At 42.2% G+C, this 27,136-nt stretch overlaps 1 protein-coding gene across 4 annotated transcripts in view; it reads left to right on the top strand.

The window, feature by feature from the left end:
• The window catches only part of ADGB (androglobin), a 339,135-nt gene that overhangs the window by 289,708 nt on the left and 22,291 nt on the right, over nt 1-27,136 (top strand). For all 4 annotated transcript variants that reach the window (XM_040427354.1, XM_040427353.1, XM_040427352.1 and 1 more), the window contains exon 30: nt 17,457-17,650. In XM_040427354.1, the coding sequence (XP_040283288.1) occupies nt 17,457-17,650 (194 nt within the window). The remainder of the gene's footprint in view (nt 1-17,456; nt 17,651-27,136) is intronic.

Here is a 27,136-nt window from a genome sequence, read left to right as displayed (position 1 = left end):
CGGGCCGCCAGCCCCCATCTTGCTTGAAGGTCTCGGCCGAAATCCCGTGCGGCGCGAGATTACATCATACATCACCACGCCAGCCGGCGTGATGACATAATCTCGCACCGCACAGGATTTTGGCCGAGATCTTCAAACAAGATGGCGGCGGCCGGCCCGTCGCAAGCAAATGGAGGCGGTAAGTTTGATGTAATTGTTTTTTAAATTTTTACACTGTTTTTAAACTCAGATGCCGCGATCATGTATGAACGCGGCATCTGAGTGGTACAATGACGGGGGCGGCGCTATCGCAGCTCCCTGTCATTGCACCCTCTACTTACAGAAAAATGTGCTTTGTGACGAAGTAATTCCTCACGAAGCAATTTTTTTTTTTTTTTTATTCAGCGAAGCAGCCAAATCGAATTTTTAAGAAATTCGCTCATCTCTATCAAGAACCATCAATACATTGCACAAACCATGCTATTTTCCTATTGCCAAAGTTATCAGGTTAGAAAATGAATAATGAGACTATTTCCCGTAGGATATTATTGAACACCTTGTATGTAAAAAGTTACATTGGGTCAGTATACAGTAAGGCAATTGTATTGAAAAAGGTAGTCAACTAAGTTTTTCAACTGAACTGTTTGCAAAAAAAGAAAGTTATTCACATTTTTTTTATATATAGGAGTCAATTTCAGACATATGCCGCTTGGGCATGCATTCAACAAATGCTCCTGCTGAATGTAGAACCCAAAAGTTTTGTCAGCTTAGCCTATTTTGAATGTCTTATAATCATCCTATAGCACTGTCAAACTTTTCTCCATGGTTTTGCACCTGCACACGGAGAGTTAAAAATGACTAGTTTTTATAGATCTTAGGCTACTTTCACACTGGCGTTTTGAATTCCGTTTGTGAGATCCGTTTCAGGGATCTCACAAACGGTTCAAAATGGATCAGTTCAGCCCCAATGCATTCTGAATGGATAAGGATCCGTTCGGAATGCATCAGTTTGGCTCCCTTCCGTCTCCATTCCGCTCTGGATGCGGACACCAAAACGCTGCTTGCATCGTCCGCCTGGCGATGCGGAGCCAAACGGATCCGTCCTGACTTTCAATGTAAGTCAATGCGAGCGGATCCGTTTTCAATGACACAATATGGTGCAATTGAAAACGGATCCGTCCTACATTGACTTTTAATGTAAGTCAGGACGGATCCGTTTTGACTTTGTTCTTCATAATGCAAACTGATCCGTTCTGAATGGATACAATCGTTTGCATTATAGGTGCGGATCCGTCTGTGCAGATACCAGACGCATCCGCACCTAACGCAGGTGTGAAAGTAGCCTTACATACATATAGAGATAAGAATGCATAAATGCCTTCCAGTCTTCTGTGCACACATCCTTATCATCCCATCTTTCCCATGGACAGAACCAGTAAGAGTGAACAAAGCACTGCTATACTATTTCAGAACAGTGTCATCGGACAGATACACCGCCGGAAAATTCTGATAACATAAAATAGAAGCCTTGAACCTAGACACAACAATATTATATTAATCTCAAAATAGCAGAGTAAGACAAAGCAAAACTGTATTATATTAACCTTATAATGGAAGCCTTAGAACAATATGTAGACTCGGGACAAGCATGACTACATATTCTTTTACAAGCACTCATAATGTTATTTCTAAGAAATGCTATAAAATAAAGCCAGTACTTTCACCGCCATAGAAGAAATCAATTGTATAACATTGCCGTTGGAAGCTTATCTACAAATGCTAACATGTTAAACAAGGACAAGGTTTTCATCTTCATTAAATCTGTAAACATTTTAAGTGGTTTCATGCAATCACATAACACTTAGCTAAATCTTTTACATCTAAAATAACTGTGCAGTTTCACAGTGGAAAGGAATTGGAATGTGGTTACACATTGGCACCTGCAGCCCTGTGTAAATAGCCTTTATATGCACCATCTCTTCCTTATTATCAAGGACTGCAGTATTGGTAAAAACACATACACTGGTGTATGAGCCTTCCGCCTTGCACATTTAGACTTCATGCACATGACTGTATTATCCATAATACAGTATATAGATATCTGTGGGTACATACTGTACATCCAAAAATGCTGATCATTGAGACTGAGCCACCATCTCATAAAATGTGACAAACTATGGTGATATAGATGTGGCAAGCTTTAAAATAACTCCTAGCACATTAACACACAAGCTTATCATGCTGGCTTAGTTTAACAAAGTTTGTAACATTGACGGCTTAACCCGGTTAATACTTTGAGGCATACCTGAGTTTTCAAAAAACTTTACATAATGGCTGTGCTTCTTTGTACAATCATAACTGTCAAGGAATAGGTCTTCCCTAATTCTTTTTCAGCATAATTATTCCCTTCTTCAGCTGTATAGTTAGATGCATTTCTCTCACAAGCAGGGGGGCATTTCCCTTCTGTGGATGCTGCCAGTAGTCAGTGCAGTGACTTCCTTTCCCAATTTGTTTGTTTTCAGCTCTTAAGCTCACAGATCAGATAATAAGGGGGAGATCACACTTACTGAAAGGCAGGAGGATCTTGTTATCTTCAGAAGCATTGTAGAAGCAGTTCTTTTATCAGACTCAGGATCTCAGCTAGCTCTGACAGGCCCCACTTCCTTTCTGCTGTCTTTTGAGTCTCTGTTACTAGGGAAGGATCTTGCCTGACAACAGGAAGTGGACTGCAAATTAGGTGGAAGTGAGACCCCTAGTGGACATGACTTTACTGCTTTTTTTCAGGTGGATGCAGGCATATTTTTTAAATGACGTGATTTAGAAATTCGCTAATTACACTATTCTAAATTAAATTAACTTTTGTGAAAGTACAGTGACTCTAACCCACTAGATCTGTATGAAGCATCACTTTTAGGGGAAAATATATGACTACACTTGGATGGCCTACAGCTTCATAATATGAAACCATAGGAGCACCATGTGCAGTGGCCAAAGTAAGAGAAAGTGAATTATATTATTTTTAGTAATTAGCTTTGAAGAAGTGAGCAGTGCCGTTTCTTAATTAACAGCTTGATATTTCAACCTGCAAATGAAACACTAACATAAAATATATTTGACACATTATTTTTAGCTTAGAATCTCAGATTCACCTAGGGAGCAATCATTTATCATTGTTATTTCTGTATATGTTCCACTGGCTTATTATGTGAGACATATTTTATCCTTATATGATTTTTTACTGAGTGAATTTCCACACGTAGATATTTTTTACACTGTCAATTCTTTTGACCACCTGCTATGAGATCAATATTGGTTTAAAGATCGTAAAGGCTCATGGTCGTTATGTAATTGGCAAAGCAGACAGGTTGTAGCAAAGGATATTTACACCCGTGTAGACAAGCTGTTGTGGATGTAGTATAGTACATACCTATTATGAAGGGGATTCCTGGTTGTGATTTATCTCATTCTACAGCATGGGCATGTTGGTAAACTAAGCTGGCACAATGCTGAACCACATACCGTATATGAAATGTGTTCATTCCGCATTAAGACAAGGACATTATTACCAGCTTAAAAAAAATCATGAGAAATCTAATTTCTCTAAACAGCTTGCTCTTCACAATGTAGCAAAGTACTTGCTATCCTACGCACAGCAGCTGAGCATGCTGGGCAGGAGCAGAGCACAGAAAAACTGATGTTCCAAGAGATGTAGGAGCTAGAAAATTCTGTCTAGTATCAGAAACTAACGATAATGAGGTCAAGGTTACGAATCATGGTGCTGAAGTCAATAGGAAATCTGGAAACTGCAGACTAAAAAATATAACATTGCATATGGAGAAATCCCATAATAAATAATTAGGTCCTTTAGATCTTTAAACCAGAGAAAATCATGATATCATACAGTAAAATGCATATGAATGAAGTTTAGAGGAACAAATTCTGAGGACCCTTAAGAGCAAAGTGTAGATTTGGAAAATAGTTCCATATTTTGCTATTAATGTCACCTACTCTGAGCGAAAAACAAAATTTTTTTGACAAGCCTGCAATAAAATATGCAATTAAAACCATGTTAATACAAGCAGATTTGACAGGATTCTGCTGCAGACTTCGAAGGAAGACTAAGTTTAAGAAAAAATGGGAATACATAGAACAAGCCCATGAACGCTGTCCTCGCCAAACCTGAGCGACTGTTTAGCCTGCAAAGACCATAATGAAACACTGCTGTTTATGGCAGCCAGTACCCTGTTGTGAAACCGTCTGTAGTATGCGCTCTTTCTAGGCCCATCATACATAGCCTATAAAGTGTTAATCTCTTTTGTATTACGGTCTTGCACAGGCAGGGCCGGCGCTTCCATAGAGGCAAGGGGGGCAATTGCCCCCGGGCCCCCGAGTCCTTAGGGGCCCCCTCGCGCCGGCCCGCAACTAACTTTAGACAGGCAGGACAGTCAGTAGGAGATGAGCGCTTCCATTGTGAAAGCGCTCATCTCCAGTCATCTGTATCGCAGTCCTCAGGACAGCGATACAGATGGCTGTGCGGCAGGGGAGGGAGAGGTGTGTCCCTTTCCCTTCCTCTGATAGGCTGCAGGCACTAGACCGGCAGCCTATCAGAGGCCGGCGCAGGTGGTGCGATGACGTCATCGCGCCACCTGACCCCTGAGCCGTACACAGCGCGGGACACAGGCCGGAAGAGGCCTGCATCGCATCGCTGCCAAGGAGGTAAGTATAAGTGGTTTTTTTTCTTTTTTTTTTTTTCTGTACAATACTGGGGGGGCGGCTGGCTATGGCTATGGCTAGTGACACATGATGGGGGGCCGCCTATGACTACTGGCAAATGATAGGGAGGGGCCCTATGGCTACTGGCAAATGATAGGGGGGGGCCCTATGGCTACTGGCACATGATAGGGGGGGCCGCCTATGGCTAGTGGCACATGATGGGGGGGCCGCCTATGACTACTGGCAAATGATAGGGGGGGGCTATGGCTAGTGGCACATGATAGGGGGGGCCCTATGGCTAGTGGCACATGATAGGGGGGCCCTATGGCTAGTGGCACATGATAGGGGGGGGGCCCTATGGCTACTGGCACATGATAGGGGGGGGCCGCCGCCTATGGCTACTGGCAAATGATAGGGGGGGCCCTATGGCTACTGGCACATGATAGGGGGGGCCGCCTATGGCTACTGGCACATGTTGATGGGGGGCTCAGGCTACTGGCACATGATAGGGGGGCCCTATGGCTACTGGCACATGATAGGGGGGGGCGCCTATGGCTACCGGCACATGTTGATGGGGGCTCAGGCTACTGGCACATGATTGGGGGACATCTATGGGGGCACTTCTTACTGGCACATTATTGGTGACACTATAGGGGCATCTACTGAGGCCACAAAGAACGGTTATTTTATATGGGGGGCTCTGTATAGGGGCATTTTATACAGGGACACATTGTGGTGGGTACTATGGGGAAGGGGGGAGAGGACTACTATGGGGTCATCTACGGGGGCACTGAGAAGGGGTATTTTATGCTTACAAATTATGAGGGACACTGAGGGCATCTACTGGTGCACTATATATCGGGCATTTTATACTGGTACATTATAGGGGGCACTAGGGGGGAGAGGAGCACTATGGGGGCATTTACTGGGGTCACTATATAGGGGTATTTTACATTGGCACATTATGGGAGCACTTTGGGGACATTAGCTCAACTGGGGGCATTACAAGGGGGTATTTTTTTCACATTATAAGGAGAATTATTTCTACTGGGGGGGCATTATGATGGGCTTTATTACTCCCCCATGGTATGACCCCCTAGTAGCAGCGCCATCCTCTCCCTGCTCTGCTATCCCTCTGCCCCTTCTCCAAATCCTTATTATGAAATCTTTCTCATTAGGATAAAGCACAACATCAGCTCCGCCGAGCCCCCGGCCAAAGTGTGGAAGTGGCGTCCGAGATCCCCAAGGGTCAGGTAACTGTAAGTGTTCATGTGAAATATGTTTATGTTATACACATATAGCCTCCACTGTGCCCCAAAATATACAGTTTCTTCTGTAAAAGTCATCAAGTGTCATGGGGGGGGGGGGCCCTTATTGTTTTTCGCCCCAGGGCCCCATTTCACCTAGAACCGGCCCTGTGCACAGGGACTGTGAGTGGACAGCTACTCTGATGGTAAGCAACAAATTCTCAATACATGCCAGTGTATTCGACCCAGGAAACACACACTGCTGTATTTCCTGCCTGGACTGAACACTGATCCTCTGACATAAACTCAATGCATAATAACGACTTATGTGGTTTGGGGTTTCTTGGGCCCATCAGAGGAAATTATTCTTGGGGCCCAACCCCCATATCATCCATAAAGTCTAATAGGTTTTGATTAAAAGAAATAGACCCTAGTGGCAACTGATTGGTTCCAAAAGCCCCAAATGGATTGTTTTCTCCTGGACTTTTGGGGCCCACTATGCTATCAGAGCCTGGACCCACCTGAGGATCCTGTGGTACTCTGATGGGCCAGTCCAACATTGCTTATGATTCTATGTGTTGTACCTGTCTGTAGCTCCTCTGTACTGTACTTGGATAATGCCTACAGTTCAGTAGACCTGAATTCAGGCGGAAACTCCCAGCATCACAAATAATTATGATGCCATGAGTTCACCTCAGAGGAGCAGTGTTTAGTTAGGGAAATACAAGTGTCACATGGAGCATGTTTCCCGAACTGGATACGCTTGTGCAGTTGGCTTTTGTCTGGGTTTCCACATTCCAGGTTTCTTGATGCACTATTCAAAGGTGAGAACGACTCATCAGTGATGGATGCATAGAAAGGAAAGACTGAGGGGGAGATTTGTCAAGACTGGCGTGTACAATGTGATATGCTCAAAAATGATTAAGAGGTGCACCCCGTTTATTAACTTTGGTGCATCTTGGCAGGTCTGTGCACCAGAATCTAAAAGCTAAGCCAGCTAGGAGCTGGTGTAAAGTTCAGATGCTAACTGCATCGGAAAATTGGTGCAAGTAACTTTGAACGTGCCCAGGATTTTTCAACATTTTGCTGTCATTGCTCTGTTATTCCTCCTAAAATGTATAACAACTGCGTTTTTTAAACCAGTAAAAGACATGTCCTTTCTTTGCTCGGCCGCAGCTTTAAACTGCCACTCTGCAATCTTCAGCGCTACCTCCCACTGAAATCGGAGACAGATACCACGCAGCTACCGGCCAAATTTCGGTGCAGTTGTCGGGCCCTTACAAGAAATTGTCACTTCATGAGGAATACAAGTATTTTCTACAACAGACCTGTCAGGAGTGGTGACGGGTCATCTTTAAAGCTCATGCACATGGCAGTGTTACTCAGGAAGAATGCTAGTGAAGAATGTAGCAATTTTTTTTTCTCACAGCTTTTTAGAAGCTTCCCGAGGTACAATAATGGCTTACAGCAGGCTGTGGGCACAATGTTTAGCATCCATATTATATGCATCCTTAAAATAGATATTTGCATGAGCCCTTCCAGCCTGCTGCAAATAAACGTTTTTTCCTCCACTGTGACTTACAATAGAGCTGAATGGGAGTATAAGAAAAAGAACAGCTGGCATCACTACATGGTCACAGTTTTTTGGTATACAAATTTTATTATATACCTTTCAGATAGCATGTTTACATGGCCACTGTCTCATATTTCGAAGCAATATACGTAATGATACAGTGAGCATTCTTTTTTTTTTTACATAAGAGAATTTGCGCCAACACTACCCAGTAGGAGAAAAAGAAATTGTGTGGGGAAATGTATTCGTTTCAAGAGAAACTATTTCATTTCAGTAGGAAACACATTAACATGATTATATAATACTAAGTCAATGGTTGAATATTACAAAGATATAACAAAGAAAGATATTTTTATATAGGCTTTGTAAATCAGGCTCTGTTCTCGTGTGTCAGATGCGTTGGGATGTGAACAGAGCCTTATCGGATCTTATTGGATCTTATCGGATTGAAAAATAAGTAGCCTTTCAAAACTGCATGATGTAAATATAAGAGGATTTTATATGGGTGCTTCCTTCCTTTTTATATGTTTTACTCGTGTTATCCTCAGAATTTTTGTCCTACAGAGCAGTTTATGGGAAAAGACCTGAAAAAACGGCACACCCATAGGATGCTGCAATAAAAAAAAATACCAAGAGGGCAAATTATAAGCCAGGAAACAGTCAGATCAGCATGTAACACTTAGCCACAGTTTTATTTTATTTTTTCTGCAGACAAAGTGCAGGTAAAAAATATAACCACCCTAAAATTGGCATGGGATGGAAATGAACTAATCACAGCAATGTTTTTTTTTGTTTTGGTAGGGTTTGGTGTTTGGCTCATACCAGACATTTTAGAGTTTCAGCATGGAGTAGTATTTTTGTTTCAGCATGGAAAAAGCTCAATTCTGGCCACTTGCCATTAGTGTCTTTCTCTGATAATATCTCATATCTCCAAATGATGAAGCACTAAGGCAACAGTTAAATGTCTATGAAATCTCACTTAGGCTACTTTCACACTTGCGGTAGGACGGATCCGACAGGCTGTTCACCATGTCGGATCCGTCCTGCGGCTATTTCGCCGTGTCATCGGACCACCGCTCCGTCGCCATTGACTATAATGGGGACGGGGGCGGAGCTCCGGCGCAGCACGGCGAAAGCCGCCGGACTAAAAAACCTGACATGCAGTAATTTTAGTCCGGCGGCCTTTCACCGTGCTGCGCCGGAGCTCCGCCCCTTCCCCATTATAGTCAATGGGGACGGAGCGGCGGTCCGGCGGCACGGCTCCGACATGGTGAACAGCCTGTTGGATCCGTCCTGTCGCAAGTGTGAAAATACCCTTATACAGTCGTGGCCAAAAGTTTTGAGAATTACATAAATATTGGAAATTAGAAAAGTTGCTGCTTAAGTTTTTATAATTGCAATTTGCATATACTCCAGAATGTTATGAAGAGTGATCAGATGAATTGCATAGTCCTTCTTTGCCATGAAAATTAACTTAATCCCAAAAAAACCTTTCCACTGCATTTCATTGCTGTCATTAAAGGACCTGCTGAGATCATTTCAGTAATCGTCTTGTTAACTCAGGTGAGAATGTTGACGAACATAAGGCTGGAGATCATTATGCCAGGCTGATTGGGTTAAAATGGCAGACTTGACATGTTAAAAGGAGGGTGATGCTTAAAATCATTGTTCTTCCATTGTTAACCATGGTGACCTGCAAAGAAATGCGTGCAGCCATCATTGCGTTGCATAAAAATGGCTTCACAGGCAAGGATATTGTGGCTACTAAGATTGCACCTCAATCAACAATTTATAGGATCATGAAGAACTTCAAGGAAAGAGGTTCAATTCTTGTTAAGAAGGCTTCAGGGCGTCCAAGAAAGTCCAGCAAGCGCCAGGATCGTCTCCTAAAGAGGATTCAGCTGCGGGATCGGAGTGCCACCAGTGCAGACCTTGCTAAGGAATGGCAGCAGGCAGGTGTGAGCGCATCTGCACGCACAGTGAGGCGAAGACTTTTGGAAGATGGCCTGGTGTCAAGAAGGGCAGCAAAGAAGCCACTTCTCTCCAAAAAAACATCAGGGACAGATTGATCTTCTGCAGAAAGTATAGTGAATGGACTGCTGAGGACTGGGGCAAAGGTGAGCGCTACCATCAGTCCTGTGTCATGCCAACAGCAAAGCATCCTGAGACCATTCATGTGTGGGGTTGCTTCTCATGCAAGGGAGTGGGCTCACTCACAATTTTGCCCAAAACACAGCCATGAATAAAGAATGGTACCAAAACACCCTCCAACAGCAACTTCTTCCAACAATCCAACAACAGTTTGGTGAAGAACAATGCATTTTCCAGCACGATGAAGCACCGTGCCATAAGGCAAAAGTGATAACTAAGTGGCTCGGGGACCAAAACGTTGATATTTTGGGTCCATGGCCTGGAAACTCCCCAGATCTTAATCCCATTGAGAACTTGTGGTCAATCCTCAAGAGGCGGGTGGACAAACAAAAACCCACTAATTCTGACAAACTCCAAGAAGTGATTATGAAAGAATGGGTTGCTATCAATCAGGAATTGGCCCAGAAGTTGATTGAGAGCATGCCCAGTCGAATTGCAGAGGTCCTGAAAAAGAAGGGCCAACACTGCAAATACTGACTCTTTGCATAAATGTCATGTAATTGTCGATAAAAGCCTTTGAAACGTATGAAGTGCGTGTAATTATATTTCACTATATCACAGAAACAACTGAAAAAAAGATCTAAAAGCAGTTTAGCAGCAAACTTTGTGAAAACTAATATTTGTGTCATTCTCAAAACTTTTGTCCACGACTGTAGAGCAGTTTTTCCCAACCAGTGTGCCTCCAGCTGTTACAAAACTACAACTCCCAGCATGCCCGCACAGCCAAAGGCTATCCGGGCATGCTGGGAGTTGTAGTTTTTCAACAGCTGGAGGCACACTGGTTGGGAAACACTGCTGTAGAGGCTTGTAACAACATCATCATTTTCACAGGTCTCTCTATCCTCACGTATGCCTTCAGAGACAGTTTAAGTTGGTGGAAACTGAGCAGTTGTTCTGAGGGTCCACATTTTCTAGCAGGCTCCCCTAAGGACATTACCTCCAGGAGCATCTGAAATGTACCATTGACCTATACACTAACCTAGACCACCAGGGAACATAATGAACCAATCTTAGACTACCATGGAATGTGTTACAATGGTATTTAATGGCCACAGCTGTCCCCTGCTAGAGGCCTCTGTTGCAGTACTTCAAGGGTTAACCTTCTCTTGCTTATCAGCTTGGGCTATGTAAGATCTGCTGTTTCCTTTATTCCTTGCCTATTTGTTCTCTACAAATCATGCTAGGTCTCTTTAGCTTGCTAAAGCTTGTAAAGAGCTATTATTTCTTTGTGTGCCCATGTATGGACCACTGCCAGTTTCCTGAACCCCTGACACCTGTCCTGACCTATGCCTGTTCACCATACTGCCACCTGACCTGACCTGTGCTTTTTCACCGCACTGCCACCTGACCTGACCTGTGCCCATTCACGGTACTGCCACCTGACCTGATCTGTGCCTGTTCACCGTACTGCCACCCGACCTGACCTGTGCCTGTTTACTGTACTGCCACCTGACCTGTGCCTGTTCACTGTACTGTCACCTGACCTGACCTGTGCCTGTTGACCCTACCTGCACCACCAGCCCTGACTTCTGCCTGTTTCCTAACTATGTGTATTTCCTGTTGCTTGTGTGCCATGCACCAGTGTCTCTTATCCCCATGGATCCACAGCTGCACCAGGACTACTCCAAAAGGTAGCGGCCTCGTGACTTTCCTGCAGCGAAGGCAAGATCTCTGTATAGGGGTCAATGGGTGAAAACCTTGGGACCACAAGAAACCTAAAATCTTTTTCACACCTCAGAATTTTGCATTAATGATTCCTATACAAAACCAGGTATAATGGAAAGATTTGTGCCTGTTCTGGATTTTGGTCCTATTCTTGGTATTGGATAACAAAAGCTGAACAGTACTGGCGTGTCAAGAAGGGCCTTACAATTAGCTGTTCTACACTGATTCAGAGATACTGGTCAGGAAAGTGATTTATCAAAAGTTGGACTTTCAAAGAATCAATACATTGATTAATTATGTGACTTCTAAAACCAGTCAACTATTCTCGGGAGTGGCATAGTCATAGAAGGATAGTTTTTTTGTATCTTATCTTTGACTATAAAGTGCGCTTTTTTTATTTTTTATTATTCAGTGTCAAAAAGCTCAATTTGCTGTGAATTAATGATTTCTCAATAAAACATGAAAAAATCCAAAGGAAATGAATGCATTTTAAAGATACTTTATAACTTACCTTTGTTTTAAGTAGCTGAATTATCAAATACAGCATTCACACAGTGGACTAAACAGAATATAGTTTTCTTGCATTTTATTACTATGGATGTAGTAGAGTTAACACACATGCTTTATGATACGTGTTATCTAAACTAAATGCGTTAAGCAAGCACCTTCAATTGCTTTTCAATGGCTTTTGTTTTAAGATAACGCGATGAGTTAAGAAATTTGAGTTAAGAGTTTGCGTGTTAACCCTGCTACATTTGGTATATATAAAATACTTGTTTTTTTCATATGCAATACTAACCAAAATATATTTCATCATGTACATAGAGCCCTTTTTCAGTTGGCAAGTTTGTGAAAACTAATGTAACAGTGCCACCTACTGTGCCTAATAATTTTAGCAAATATTCAATCAAATGTTGTTTCAAATATTTATTTGATTAGTCAGAATAAGTAATATTATTAGGACATAACATGAGCATAAGCATGTATTTCCTTTATTCATTTTACATTATATCGTGTGAACATATTAGTGCTGTATGTAATTTAAAGGATTTCTGTCACCAGCGACCTCTCTATCAAATTGTATTAATAGAGACATAGCTGTGGCTCACTTGATTAAAGCACAGTTTTTGTTTTGTTGATCCGAGGCTCTGTTCCTGTGTTTCAATACTTTTTTCTTAATATGTAAATTAGACCTTTGGTGCAATGAGGGTGTCGTTGTTGCTCTCACTGCACCCAGGCTCTGCTTCTTTCTGTGGCCAGCTCCTCTTGCTGCTTTGGCACTGTCAATCAAAGCAGTGAGGGAGGAGCTGGCCACAGAAAGGAGAGGAGCTTGGGTGCAGCAACGGCAACGTTGATGGCCTCATTGCACTAAACGTCTAATTTGCATACCGGTAGTAGGAAAAAGTATCATAACTCTGGAATGGAGTCTCGGATCAAGAGATGAAAAACAGCGTTTTAATCAGGTGAACTGCAGCTATTTGTCTATGCGCAGCTGGATTGGAAGGTCGCTGGTGACAGATTCCCTTTAATTTCCAAACCATGACACACGATCAGTTTAATAAGAAACATCATATTAGTATACTTAATGTGACTTGTCTTGAAACATCTGCTTCTTTTTTTTTTTTTAAACTTCTTTATTAAAGGTTTTGAACATTTTGGGGGTCATTTATCAAGCTGAAATTGTCACAGATGAATTTGCAGATAGTTGGAACTTATAAATAACTGACCAACTGGCTTGATCCCAAACTAAGGAGCATATAGTTGAGCCCTTTAAAACCCTAAGAGCTCTCCCTGACTGCTATGCACATGCAAGGGTCTCAATGGTAGACGATTGCATGCCCACGTACCTAAGACTGTGTGACACCTGAAAACCCTATAATAGTGAGGGGACACGACCACCGTCTCCCTGCACTTAATACGGACGGAGTCAGGGTCACCTAGAATCAAGCCAGCAAGGAAACACAATAAAGGAAAATACTTATCTGAGCAAACAGCAGCAGCAGCCTCCAGCAGTGAACACTTCATCCAGGAAGTAGTATAAACCGCAAAGTGAGACAGTATGGGAGGGAATATAAAGGAAGACGATTAGTCTAAATAAGTGACACCTGGCAGAAGGAAAGGAGATGGCAAAGTGAAACCAAAACAAAGAACGTCATACAAGAGGTAGAGAAGAACGTCTGTCAGACCTTCTCACAGAACTGGTGGTGACAGAAATACGCCTAAATTAGACGCTGCAATTTGCGACTTTTCCCCACTCACACCGGTCTAATAAAGTGGGCGGGGAAGGTGAGTTCAGGAAAACTCGCACCATTTCGCAAGCAAATTATGTCAGTTTTGTTTGCTATTGCGTTCAGTTGTTCAGTTTTTATCGCGTGGGGGAAATCTGCATTGATGCGTTTTTCACGCGCGTGATAGAAAACGGAATGTTTACAAATAACATTTCTTAGCAACTATTAGTGAAAAACGCATCGCATTCGCACTTGCTTGCGGCTGCGATGCTTTTTTCACGCAGCCCCATTCACTTCTATGGGGCCAGCGTTGCGTGAAAAACGCAGAATATAGAACATGCTGCGATTTTCACGCAACGCACAAGTGATGCGTGAAAAATAACGCTCATGTACACACAGACCCATTGAAATGAATAGGATCGGATTCAGTGCGGGCACAATGCTTTCGCATCCCGCATTGCACCCGCGCGGAAAACTCACTCGTCTGAAAAGGGCCTAAATCTAAAACAGCTAGGAAGCCATCTTACAAAGTCGGCGCCTCTTCATAACTTCAGCGATCCACCGCAAGCGATGGGGCCTTATCAAGACCGGCATCTAAAACGCTGGTCTTAATTAATGTGCCCCTTTGTTCACAAATTATACATACAGTATAGCACAAAGGAAAGTACCATGTCTGTTAATATAGCTATGTCTAACAGAACATATAGTTCACAGGTTGTAACCATATACGATATGTATATACTGCGTGGCTTTCCAAAAGGGGCCATTAAAGCCAACCAAAGAAGTAGGAAATGAGGAAACAAACAAATGACAGGCGTAACAGACAGGGGAGACTGACATGGGAAGGATGGGGGGGGGGATCTCCTGCCATGTAGCAGGCACAGTCAGTTATAAGTATATATATATGTATTGCCTGTTCACAATATTTTGTGCTGTCATTTTGAACAGAGAGAAACGTGAGCAGATAATGAAGCAGTGAAAATATAACTCAATAGGATTAGAGTGTGATTTATATAGCGGCATTCGGGTATCGTCATTGTACAAGCATAATAGACCGATGCCAAATATATTTCGGGGGGAAGTAGAGGGCCTCTCGTAGAGTAGCTGACTAAAGGTAGTTATGTATGGGCTTGTATAGATTAACTCTTAAATACAAAGTAAGTCTCTGTTAAAATGAGTTGGGAGGGAGTATTTCATTCAAGGGGTCCTAATATCTAGGAAACGATCTTGGCGCACTGCTAAAACAGAAGTTAGTTTTTCATGATCATATAGAAATCTAGTCTACGTTTAACCGCTGAGACGTTTAGTAAAGTTTCTTGCGGGTGACGCTAGGGAGGCTGGTCACCATCACGGCTTGGTATTTGCTGCACCCCCCATTGCTGGATGTTTTATCCGCACAACGGGGAGATGCAGTGGTGGCCATGCAGGGATCCACATGGACACGGCTGCCGGAGACTGGGTAAGTATTGTCTATAGAAGGGACCCGGGCATTGTGGGTGGTATTTGTGCTATTGGATAACCTCTTTAACTCTTCCCAATCCAAGATATGTGGTAGCAACTCAAATTTTTTAAGACTAGCCTCAACTTTCACAGAATATCCTGCTTTTATGTGGAGGAAAGCTCGACGACCACCCCCCAGGGTTATACTTACCTGGATCCTGCTGATCTAGAGGTCCATGGGGTTTTTTCATACTGGCAATTCAGAATGACCATGATGTTAAAAGGCATCTTTCAGTAGTTTTGACAATGCTTAACAGTTTTTATCATATGGAGTAATTTTATGAAGTTTTATTCTGCTGGATTTTGCCCTAGAAGCAGAGTTTCACTGCACTGAGCTACTTCACAGTGCCTCTCCTCTGCTCAGAGACAGCTGTAATGTCCAACCAGGAGACCACTACAGCTGTCACCCAGAGGCGAGAAGCTATGAAGCAGCTCAATCAGAGAGCACTTCAAAGTAAAACTTTGCCTCCTGAGCACTTTAAGGGGCTTTCTGGTAAATATTGTATTGATTGTCAGGGTCCCAATAACCTACACCCTGCAGATCAGCTATAGTGCATTCTGTAGTGGAAGGACCTGGCTGCTGCATCACTACTCCCATTCGTCTGAAGTCAGTAGTGCAGCTGCTACAGACCAACTGTTTGGTGGAATGTTAAACCCCTGATGATCAGATATGAATGGCCTGTCCTGAGGATAGATCAATGTAAAAGTACCAGAAAACTTTTTTAAGGAGCAGAATATGACTGAATAAAAGTTATTATGCTCACTACTCCTGATGATAAAACATCTACAATAAGTATCTTTGTACTGCTCCTCCCAACCCCTACCTAGTGCTGTCAGCAGTTTAGCATTGTAAAAACTGTGTGAAGGTCCTTAGCAGCAGTTGTCATGACCTGCCCGAGAGTTTGTGGGTTTTATTTGTAAACTATGCCGGTAGCCACCTTTTGCTTTGATTACTGCTTTGCACACTGTTGGCATTCTCTTGATGAGCTTCAAGAGGTAGTCCCCCGAAATAGTTTTCACTTCATAGGTGTGCCCTGTCAGGTTTAATAAGTGGGATTTCTTGCCTTATAAATGGGGTTGGGACCATCAGTTGCGTTGAGAAGTCAGGTGGATACACAGCTGATAGTCCTACTGAATAGACTGTTAGAATTTGTATTATGGCAAGAAAAAAGCAGCTAAGTAAAGAAAAACAAGTGGCCATCATTACTTTAAGAAATGAAGGTCAGTCAGTCAGCCGAAAAATTGGGAAAACTTTGAAAGTAAGGGCTATTTGACCATGAAGGAGAGTGATGGGGTGCTGCGCCAGATGACCTGGCCTCCACAGTCACCGGACCTGAACCCAATCGAGATGGTTTGGGGTGAGCTGGACCGCAGAGTGAAGGCAAAAGGGCCAACAAGTGCTAAGCATCTCTGGGAACTCCTTCAAGACTGTTGGTAGACCATTTCAGGGGACTACCTCTTGAAGCTCATCAAGAGAATGCCAAGAGTGTGCAAAGCAGTAATCAAAGCAAAAGGTAGCTACTTTGAAGAACCTAGAATATTACATATTTTCAGTTGTTTCACACTTGTTTGTTATGTATATAATTCCACATGTGTTAATTCATAGTTTTGATGCCTTCATAGTCATGAAAATAAAGAAAACTCTTTGAATGAGAAGGTGTGTCCAAACTTTTGGTCTGTACTGTATGTGTTCTTAATCAGCAGCATTCTTCTCTTATAAAATCGTGCCTAACTAATTAACTTTAAGTAGCTGCAAAGGAGCTTTCCTGGAATCACATTATCTACAAATGAACCATCAAGTATTGGCTAATATGAATTCCTCTGCACTGCATGAACATCCCTTTTTTAGCGGATTTCACGTGTCAGTGTTTTGGTCAGTGTTTGATCACTGATTTCCATCAGTGATTGTGAGCCAAAACCAGGGATTGTGCCTACACAGAGATAAGGTATTTAGTGTTTTTTTTTTACCTTTATCTCTGATCAAACACTGACTGTGTGAAAGCAGCTTTAGGGGGATTCCTATTTAAAGACATGCAATCTTTTCTATACTTGCTCTTCAGCCAAGCACATACGTTCCTCACATTCTGAGCAAAATTACTATCTCTACATCATCAGTAAGAACTATACGGACTGGAAGCTTTTAGATGGCAGTATATTATAATAGGTAAACATCAGTTGCAGATGCTTTTTGGATCATAGACCTTTGTATATATTTAAACCCTAACTTGTAATTGATTTTATTTAATATATGTTGTGGTGTGATGCTACTAAATATAAATGGCTAGTTTAAATTGAATAAAATTTAATCCATACAGGTCTAAGATGGTAGTGCCTAGTGTAATAATGCAAGTGAGCTCTCATGTTATGTCTTCTTTTATATACTTTTTGCCTCCTATTTAGTATATACAGAGAAGAATGAGGAAATTACAGCTGAGACACACAACAGTTCAGAAAGCCAAAAATCTGCAGGCACTCCAAAAACCGCCAGAAAGGGCAAAGAGAAAATAGCAGAGAAATCTGAAAAAGAAAAGCCTGGTAAGGACAAGGATAGAGAGAGACTTCAGTCAACCCCTACCTCAAGACCCGAATCACAGGTAATTAGACATTTGTTGTCATCTCTTACTATCCCCTTCAGGGCCAGCGTAAGATCGATGGCACCCTGTGCAGGACTGTCTGTTGCTACCGTCTCTGATCAGCTAAACATTAAAACCACTAAGTAAATTCTATTGATTATCTAGTTACAACTGCAACTGTCAAGGGGTGGGATATACCGTACTGTATGGGCAAGTGTAAGGATCTCAGCAACTTTGGCATGAACCATAATGTGATGCCGAGACAATTGAGTCACAGCATATTTAAAACAGTTCTTGTGGGGTGTTCCTGATATGCAGTGGCTAGTACCCACCAAAAGTGGTCCAAGAAAGGACAGCCTGTGAAGAAGCAACATTTTCATGTAGGCCCAGGGCTCACTGATGCACATCTGGAGCGAAGGCTAGCCCATTTGGTCTGATCCTACTGAGGAGCTACAATAGGGAAGCACAAACTGCTTAAAATGTTATGGGCAGTATCAGTAACATTCCGCATATGAGGCTGTGTAGCTGCAGACTGGTCAGAATGCCCATGCGGACCCTTGTCCACCACCAAAAGTGCCCAAAATGAGCAGGCTAGCATCAATACCATGGAACATTGAACGAAGATAACCTGGTCTAATGAATCATGTTTTGTTTTACCTCTTGTGGAAGCCATTTTTGTATGCATTGCTTAGTTGGGGAAGACATGGCACCAGGATGTACTATAGGCAAGAAGGCAAGCTGACAGAGTTAGTTTGATGCTCTGGACAATGGCCTGACATTCATAAGGATGATAATTTGACAAGTACCACCCAACTGTGTTCCCTAATGGCTGAATAGTGTTCCCTTTTTCAGCAGAATAATGTGACCTGCCACACTGCAAAAATTGTTCAGAAATGGTTTGAGGAACTTGGCAATGAGTTCAAGATGTTGCATACAGTAGTTAGTATGGTTGATAAAAGTCATATGTCCATTACCAAGGGACAGTTAAGGATGCGGATAAAGAAAAGGGGTATGGGTTTAGTTTAAATCTGTTAATCCAGAGGAAGGTAAACCCTTCTAAACAAGAATTCTATTGGGGAGATTTATTAAACTGGTGTAAAGTAGAACTGGCTTAGTTGTCCATTGCAACCATTCAGATTCCACCTTTTATTTTCTAAAGGAGCTATGAAAATTTAAAGGTGAAATCTGATAGTTTTTTAAGGGCAACTAAACTAGTTCTACTTTACACCAGTTTTATGAATCTCCTCCTATGTGTCTACATAAGCATTAATGTTAATCTATCCTTAGTCATCAAAAGCTTTTCTGAAGAGTACATCAGCTGTTCCTGCTGTGACCAGCTCCTGAGATAGACTATTCTACAGATTCACAGCTTTTATAGTAAAGAACTCCTGTCGCCTCTGGAGGCTGAACAGTGCCCTCTTGTCAGTGGATCCTTGTTTGTTGTGGGTACTTTACATGTAACAATTTCTTACCATATTTTTTGTACAATCTATATACCATATTTTGCACTATAAGACTGACTTTTTTAGCAAGGAAAAACTTGCTCAAAGGGCCTGTATTTTAGAGTCTAACCACTGGGACCCACACCTATATCGAGAATGGAGCCCCGCAAAGTGGTGGCTGGAGGACTCCAGTCCGGCCACCACCAATCGCTCTCCCATAGAAGTGAATGGGAGCGCACCATGCATGACCGGCCACCGCTCCCATTCATTTCTATGGGCCCGATGGAAATAGCTAAGCCAGTGCTCGGCTATTTTCGGCTGCTCCATAGAAAATGAATGGAGGGGGGCAGCGCATGCCAAAACTATTAACTCACTCCAGTGCTTCTTATAGTCTGAAAAATATGGCCCCCCATAGACACCCCTTCTTAACGGGGTTGCCTCATCTCGCCATTACTAAGACGACATTACTAAGAGTGATTGTTACTGCAATGGCTCGTCCCATACAGATTCATTGTTTGTGTCTGCATAAATGATTAATTCACCGAGTGAATGAGCATTTGCTCATTCATCAGATGATAGGTGACACCTTTATATGGGTCAATTATTATAATCTGCCCAATAATAGTCTCCATTAATGGACCAGAAGTGGCTTCAGTCCCATCAAACTCGGGATAGGACTCACACCAATCATTTAGTGATGCTATATTCTATTGATGTTTCAGACTACAGTTGCAAGAAAAAGTATGTAAACCCTTTGGAATGATATGGATTTCTGCACAAATTGGTCATAAAATGTGATCTGATCTTCATCTAAGTCACAACAATTGACAATTACAGTCTGCTTAAACTAATAACACACAAAGAATTAAATGTTACCATGTTTTTATTGAACACACCATGTAAACATTCACAGTGCAGGTGGAAAAAGTATGTGAACCCTTGGATTTAATAACAGGTTGAACCTCCTTTGGCAGCAATAACTTCAACCAAACGTTTCCTGTAGTTGCAGATCAGACGTGCACAACTGTAAGGAGTAATTCTTGAGCATTCCTCTTTACAGAACTGTTTCAGTTCAGCAATATTCTTGGGATGTCTGGTGTGAATCGCTTTCTTGAGGTCATGCCACAGCATCTCAATCGGGTTGAGGTCAGGACTCTGACTGGGCCACTCCAGAAGGCGTATTTTCTTCTGTTTAAGTCATTCTGTTGTTGATTTACTTCTATTCTTTGGGTCGTTGTCCTGTTGCAACACCCATCTTCTGTTGAGCTGCAGCTGGTGGACAGATGGCCTTAAGTTCTCCTGCAAAATGTCTTGATAAACTTGGGAATTCATTTTTCCTTTGATGATAGCAATCCGTCCAGGCCCTGACGCAGCAAAGCAGCCCCAAACCATGATGCCCCCACCACCATACTTTACAGTTGGGATGAGGTTTTGATGTTGGTGTGCTGTGCCTCTTTTTCTCTACACATCTGTCCACAGAATATTTCTTCCAAACAACTCAACTTTGGTTTCATCTGTCCACAGAATATTTTGCCAGTACTGCTGTGGAACATCCAGGTGCTCTTGTGCAGACTGTAAACGTGCAGCAATGGTTTTTTTGGACAGCAGTGGCTTCCTCTGTGGTATCCTCCCATGAAATCCATTCTTGTTTAGTGTTTTACATATCGTAGATTCGCTAACAGGGATGTTAGCATATGCCAGAGACTTTTGTAAGTCTTTAGCTGACACTTTAGGATTCTTCTTCACCTCATTGAGCAGTCTGCGCTGTGCTCTTGCAGTCATCTTTACAGGACGGCCACTCCTAGGGAGAGTAGCAGCAGTGCTGAACTTTCTCCATTTATAGACAATTTGTCTTACCGTGGACTGATGAACAGCAAGGTTTTTGGAGATACTTTTATAACCCTTTCCAGCTTTATGCAAGTCAACAATTCTTAATCGTAGGTCTTCTGAGAGCTCTTTTGTGCGAGGCATCATTCACATTAGGCAATGCTTCTTGTGAAAAGCAAACCCAGAACTAGTGTGTGTTTTTTATAAGGCAGGGCAGCTGTAACCAACACCTCCAATCTCATCTCATTGATTGGACTCCAGTTGGCTGACACCTCACTCCAATTAGCTCTTGGAGATGTCATTAGTCTAGGGGTTCACATACTTTATTCCACCTGCACTGTGAATGTTTACATGGTGTGTTCAATAAAAACATGGTAACATTTAATTCTTTGTGTGTTATTAGTTTAAGCAGACTGTGATTGTCTATTCGTGTGACTTAGATGAAGATCAGATCTCATTTTATGACCAATTTGTGCAGAAATCCATATTATTCCAAAGGGTTCACATACTTTTTCTTGCAACTGTATGTAAAAAGCCTACAAAGGAGTAAGATTTAAAAAAAAAAAAACAATTTACATCAATGTTATTAAAGGGGTAGTCTCATCTCATATTGCTTCGCCATATCGTTATGCCATCAATGTCAGATGGGTGAGGGTCCCCTCTGGGACCTCTCCTACATCCAGAACAGTTCCCCTAAAGTGAATGAAAAGCAGCCATTCATCCACGGTCACTCTCCATTTACAGCTATAGGAATTTTAAAACAGGGCTGGGCTATTTTCGGGAGTCCTATAGTGGTGAATGGAGAGGGGGCCACACTTGTTCTGTGTGCCCTCCATTTATCGCTAAGGGACTTCCGAAAATACCCGTGGGGGCTCGCTCTGCTATTCTCAGTGCTCCCATAGCAATGAATAGAGAGCACACTGTTTTACAGCAAGGTTTAGCCTTCACTACTCTAATTACATCTACATTTTTAATTTATAGCATATTTTCAAATTAATTTCTCAATTTAATTTGATTGGCGCAAACAAGCTTTGTAATTTAGTGTTATTGGGTTTCTAATCACAAAACAGTAATTTTATAATGTTCAGGATCATTTACATGCTGTTATTCCTAAGCGAATGCTGCCACCATGTGTTCCCGCAGTATCATACCACACACGTAGTAAGCAGCAAGAGATGCTTAAAAAGCAGGCAGAAAACATAAAATCTAACAATAATTTAGGTAAATAATTCAGGAAAGATAATCTATCCGTTCTACTGACATGTCTATTTTAATAAATATTTATATTCCCTCTAAAATATCGAAATTCTGCATTGTGTTGATCCTTTGTTATCACTCTTAACAATGTATGAATAAATTCATCAACTGGGTTTGACCATTTTCCTTGCCAAAAGGTCAAAAGGATGTGTCCCTACACAGTCTGCACTGGCAGCACCGATCTGACACACCCCAACTGTTAACTCCAAGTTGCAATGTGTTGGTAAATTTCTCATAGGAATAACAGAGGCATGACACAATGCAGAATGCAGAAGCTATTGAATTGTTATTTCATGGGAAATAAAATTATTTACTAAACCAGATATGTCAGGAGTGGTGGCCAGTGATGGCCAGTTCACCGTGTTCGCCCGCGAACATATGCGGGCTGCCATCTTAACTCACAAGTCCGGCGAGGCACAGGTAAGCCCTTACCTGTGCCTGCGCCACGATCCGGTCTGAAACGAATGCGGTCAGTGGGATCAGGCAGTTCCGAGAACAGCCCAATGAAGGCCCCCGGCAGCTGTTCTCGGAACTGCCTGCTCCCGGTGACCGCATTTGTTTCAGAGCGGCTCGCGGCGCAGGCACAGGTAAGGGCTTATCTGTTCCTCGCCGGACTTGTGAGTTAAGATGGCAGCCCGCATATGTTCGCGGGCGAACAATGCGAACTGGCTATCACTGGTGGTGGCAGGTCCTCCTCAACCTGAATCTGAAGTACCTCTGAGGTAATAATGTAAAATTGAACACTTTTGTTTCATTTTCTCTCCTTCTCCTGATCTCCTAATCACACTAATATAAATCTGCACATGGACTTCCTGTTATGTGGCCTTCACTTATAAGGACACCTTTATAAATTGGGTAGAGGACACACAAGTATAGACGTGCTAGGGCCAGTGATGGCTAACCTCCGGCACTCCAGCTGTGGTGAAACTACAACTCCCAGCATGCTCCATCCATTTCTATCAAGTTCTGAGAACAGCCATCTTGGGAGTTGTAGTTTCATCACAGCTGGAGTGCCGGAGGTTAGCCATCACAGTGCTAGGCCATCAACACATGGCCAAGCCATATGCATGAGGCTGTATGCCTGATTGACTGAGGCTCCATAATACGGACTCGGCGTAAGCCCTCCATGATGCTTCAGTGATTGCTCTATGTCTATGGAAGGTAAAACCTGCCAAAATGAAATTGAAAAACCTAAAATTATAATTAAAATAACATTGTAACATTTTAATTTCATCTAATGTCTGCAAAATGCATGCCAAAATTAAAAAGAAAATTCAATTTCTCCATTTGAATATTTTTTCCAACTCCAGTGTGGGTAATAAGTGTCAAAAATAAATGTAAAAATAAATAGCCTTTTTCATTTTAAATTTCCACTTTGTCAATTAATTCTCCTCTTCCTATAATGGGATTTTCATGTCAAAATCATAAATCAAATGAAAACACCAAGTAGAAACTGATAATGGTAGATTTCGATTTCATCTCTTGCAGGCATTTTCCCTGCCACAAGTCAAATGAAAAAGAAAGACCATTAGAATTTTCATTTTAACGTTGTACTAACATTCAGATTCATTTAAATGAGAAGTAGTGGGCGTGGTGCAGCATGCAAAAGGCTGTTATTTAATTCCTGACTGAACAGACAGGGACTCTGTATGTCCACTAGAGGGCGCTGTGCTTCTCCACATTTCTAAAAGCTAACACAGGATCAAGTTTACAATTCCAATAGATGGCGCTGAGACAGTGAAAACTTAGTATTGTGCCAATGCATAGGATAACATTATGAGTCTAATAGATGGTGCTCTCTTTTTGAAGAGTGAATTATACTAGGATTATGATTATATCATCAACTCTGCTGCCCTGTTAACCCCCTAGATGCCATGGTGCCTAATCACCCGCAGCATCTATGGGGTCAATCCGCTCTGCCATACTTGATTGTGGACGTTGCTCCAGAAAAGTGCCAAGCTTAAAATGTTGCAAATTATGCTACACGTCATGCGCCATAATCGGTGACTTTTTTACATCAGTATAGTGGCCTAAAACGATTAGTAAATGTCCTCCATTGTGTCCGTGTGACCAAAAATCTGTGTGCATGACTTGCAGAAACACGGAGCCTCCTAGGCATCACTGTTCTGATTGGTGGGAGAGTTCAGACCCCCATGATCAGTATTAATGGCCTACAATGGCGCTCTGCAAACTTCATTCAGGTTTGTAGCTACAGGGGGTGCAGAGGTAGCAATCGCTACCGGGCCCAGGAGCCTGAGGGTGCCCAAAGACTCCTGTGCCACACCGGTATTATACAAAGTACATGCTGGTCAAGTCACTCCTCTGGCTGAAGAGAAGGGGTTAGGTCAAAAATTTGGCATGGGGGGTAGGTGTTGCCCTTTCAATTTTTGTCTCAGGCACCACAAATGCTATGTGTTTCCCTGCCCCTGGCCACAAAGCACTGAGGTAAGAGGGCCCAAGCTGAACTCTTGCACCGGGGCCCATGAGCCTTTAGCTTTGCCACTGCCTTTGGCACTCCAACCGCTGTGAAACTACAACTCCCAGCATGCACATTTACTCAGCTGTTCTTGTAAGGGCTCATGGACACGACTGTATGTATTTTGCGGTCCACAAAAAACTGATCCGCAAAAAATACGAATGAAGTCCGTGTGCATTCCGTATTTTACGGAACAGCTGGCCCCTAATAGAACAGTATTATCCTTGTCCGTAATGCGGACAATAATAGGACATGTTCTATTTTTTTGCGGAACGGAAATACGGACATACAGAAACGGAATGCACATAGAGTAACTTCCGTTTTTTTTTTTTGCTGACCCATTGAAATGAATGGTTCCGCATACGGTCCGCAAAGAAAACGTTACGGACACAGAAAGAAAATACATTTGTGTGCATGAGCCCTAACTTCCATAGATGTAAAAGGAGGATTCTGGGAGTTGTAGTTTCAGAACAGTTGGAGCTCCGGAGGTTGCTGATCCCCAGCCTACGATATTGATATATGGCAGTGCACAATACAGTTCTGTGTGGTGCAGTCTTCATGTATGTGACATCCTGACAAAAGAACAGGTGAGGGTCTGTCATTTTGTAAACCTGCAGCAGTAAAATCCACAGCAAATCATGCCACTGAATTAAAATCCGCACCGCAGTCCAATTTGGGCAGTAAATTTTGTTTTTAACATGTGGCTGAGACCCCCTAAAGTCATATCCACTTTTCTGGCACGTAAATGCTGTGGACCTGCCACCATATACTTGTGTGCAGCAAATATACAGCGTTTATGTCCAGTGTGACATGATGTACCCTAATATTTCCATGTAGCTATAGGGTGGGCCCCAGATTCAGTTCTTCTGGTGGGCCCTAGGCACCCCAGTCCAACAATGACCCCAGGCACCAGGTTAATTCACCTGGTTTCTGGAGCTCCTGCACTCAATTGTATCTGCATCCACTAGACGCAAATACAATTGAGTATCTGGTAGCTCCAGCGGAAGAAGGGAATAATTGGTTCCCTGTTCCTCCATTCCGGGCGCTTCTTTGTGACGTAGATGATGTCAGAAGAGGACTGTCTTCATCGCTGCATGATCATCATGGGACCCCCCTGGGACAGGTTAGTTGAGACCATCCTTCCCTTTTCTGTTCATGTGCCCGAAAACTGACCCCTGGCCCTAATACCTTCCGTTTTATTTGCAAACCCTTTGGAATGATTGGTTCCACATGCGGTCCGCAAATAAAACTGAACGGACACAGAAAGAAAATACGTTCGTGTGGATGAGCCATAAAACTGACCCAAACCTTAATACCGACCAAACCCTTACACTTAGGGGTCATGCACACAAACATATTTTCTTTCTGTGTTTGTTCCGTTTTTTTTTTTTTTTGCGGAACGGAAGTTACTCCATGTGCATTTTGTTTACGTATGTCTGTTCTGCAAAAAAAATAGAACATGTCCTATTATTGTCTGTATTACAATGATAGGACTGTTCTATTTGAGGCCAGCTGTTCCGTTTTGCAAAATACGGAATGCACACAGACGTCATTAGCGTTTTTTTCGGATCCGGTTTTTGCGGACCACAAAATACATACAGTCATGTGCATGACCCCTTACCCATACAGAGTCCCTGTCTGTTCAGTCAGGAATTAAATAACAGCCTTTTGCATGCTGCACCACGCCCACTACTGCTCATTTAAATGAATCTAAATGTTATTACAACGTTAAAATGAAAATTCAAATGGGCTTTCTTTTTCATTTGACTTGTGGCAGGGAAAATGCCTGCAAGAGATGAAATTGAAACCACAATCTACCATTATCAGTTTCTACTTGGTGTTTTCATTTGATTTATGATTTTGACATGACAATCCCACTATAGGAAGAGGAGAATTAATTGACAAAGTGAAAATTTAAAATGTAAAAGGCTATTTATTTTTACATTTATTTTTGACGCTTATTACCCACACTGGAGTTGGAAAAAAAATTCAAATGGAGAAATTGAATTTTCTTTTTAATTTTGGCATGCATTTTGCAGACACTAGATGAAATGTTAAAACGTTATTTTAATTATAATCTTCGATTTTTCAATTTCATTTTAATTTTGGCAGGTTTTACCTCCCATATATGTCAGGTATACCTATCCCTAGGAGCAATGGTGAAAAAAGAAATCTCTGTATGCCTTTATATGAAAATTAATATTATTCATTTCTGCAAAAGACCCATACTGCCAGGTGATCATCTGAAATAGTACAATAGTAGGAGTTTTTGTACTTTTTGTGATAAATATTGTTAGGGGGTGATGGACCCATTGTTCTGCATACATAAGTAGCAGAACTGTGACGGGTCACAACTAGGGATCGACCGATATTGATTTTTTTACGGCTGATACCGATAATTTGTGAACTTTTAGGCCGATAGCCGATAATTTATACTGATATTCTGGTAATTTTCATTTTTAAAAAAAAAAAAAATTCCTACACAAATCTGATGAAAATTAATGT

Source organism: Bufo bufo, chromosome 4 (genome assembly GCF_905171765.1).
Source record: "Bufo bufo chromosome 4, aBufBuf1.1, whole genome shotgun sequence".
NCBI lineage: Eukaryota > Metazoa > Chordata > Amphibia > Anura > Bufonidae > Bufo > Bufo bufo.
The sequence above is the reverse complement of the archived record's forward strand: the minus strand, read 5'-3'. Positions and strand labels throughout refer to the sequence as shown.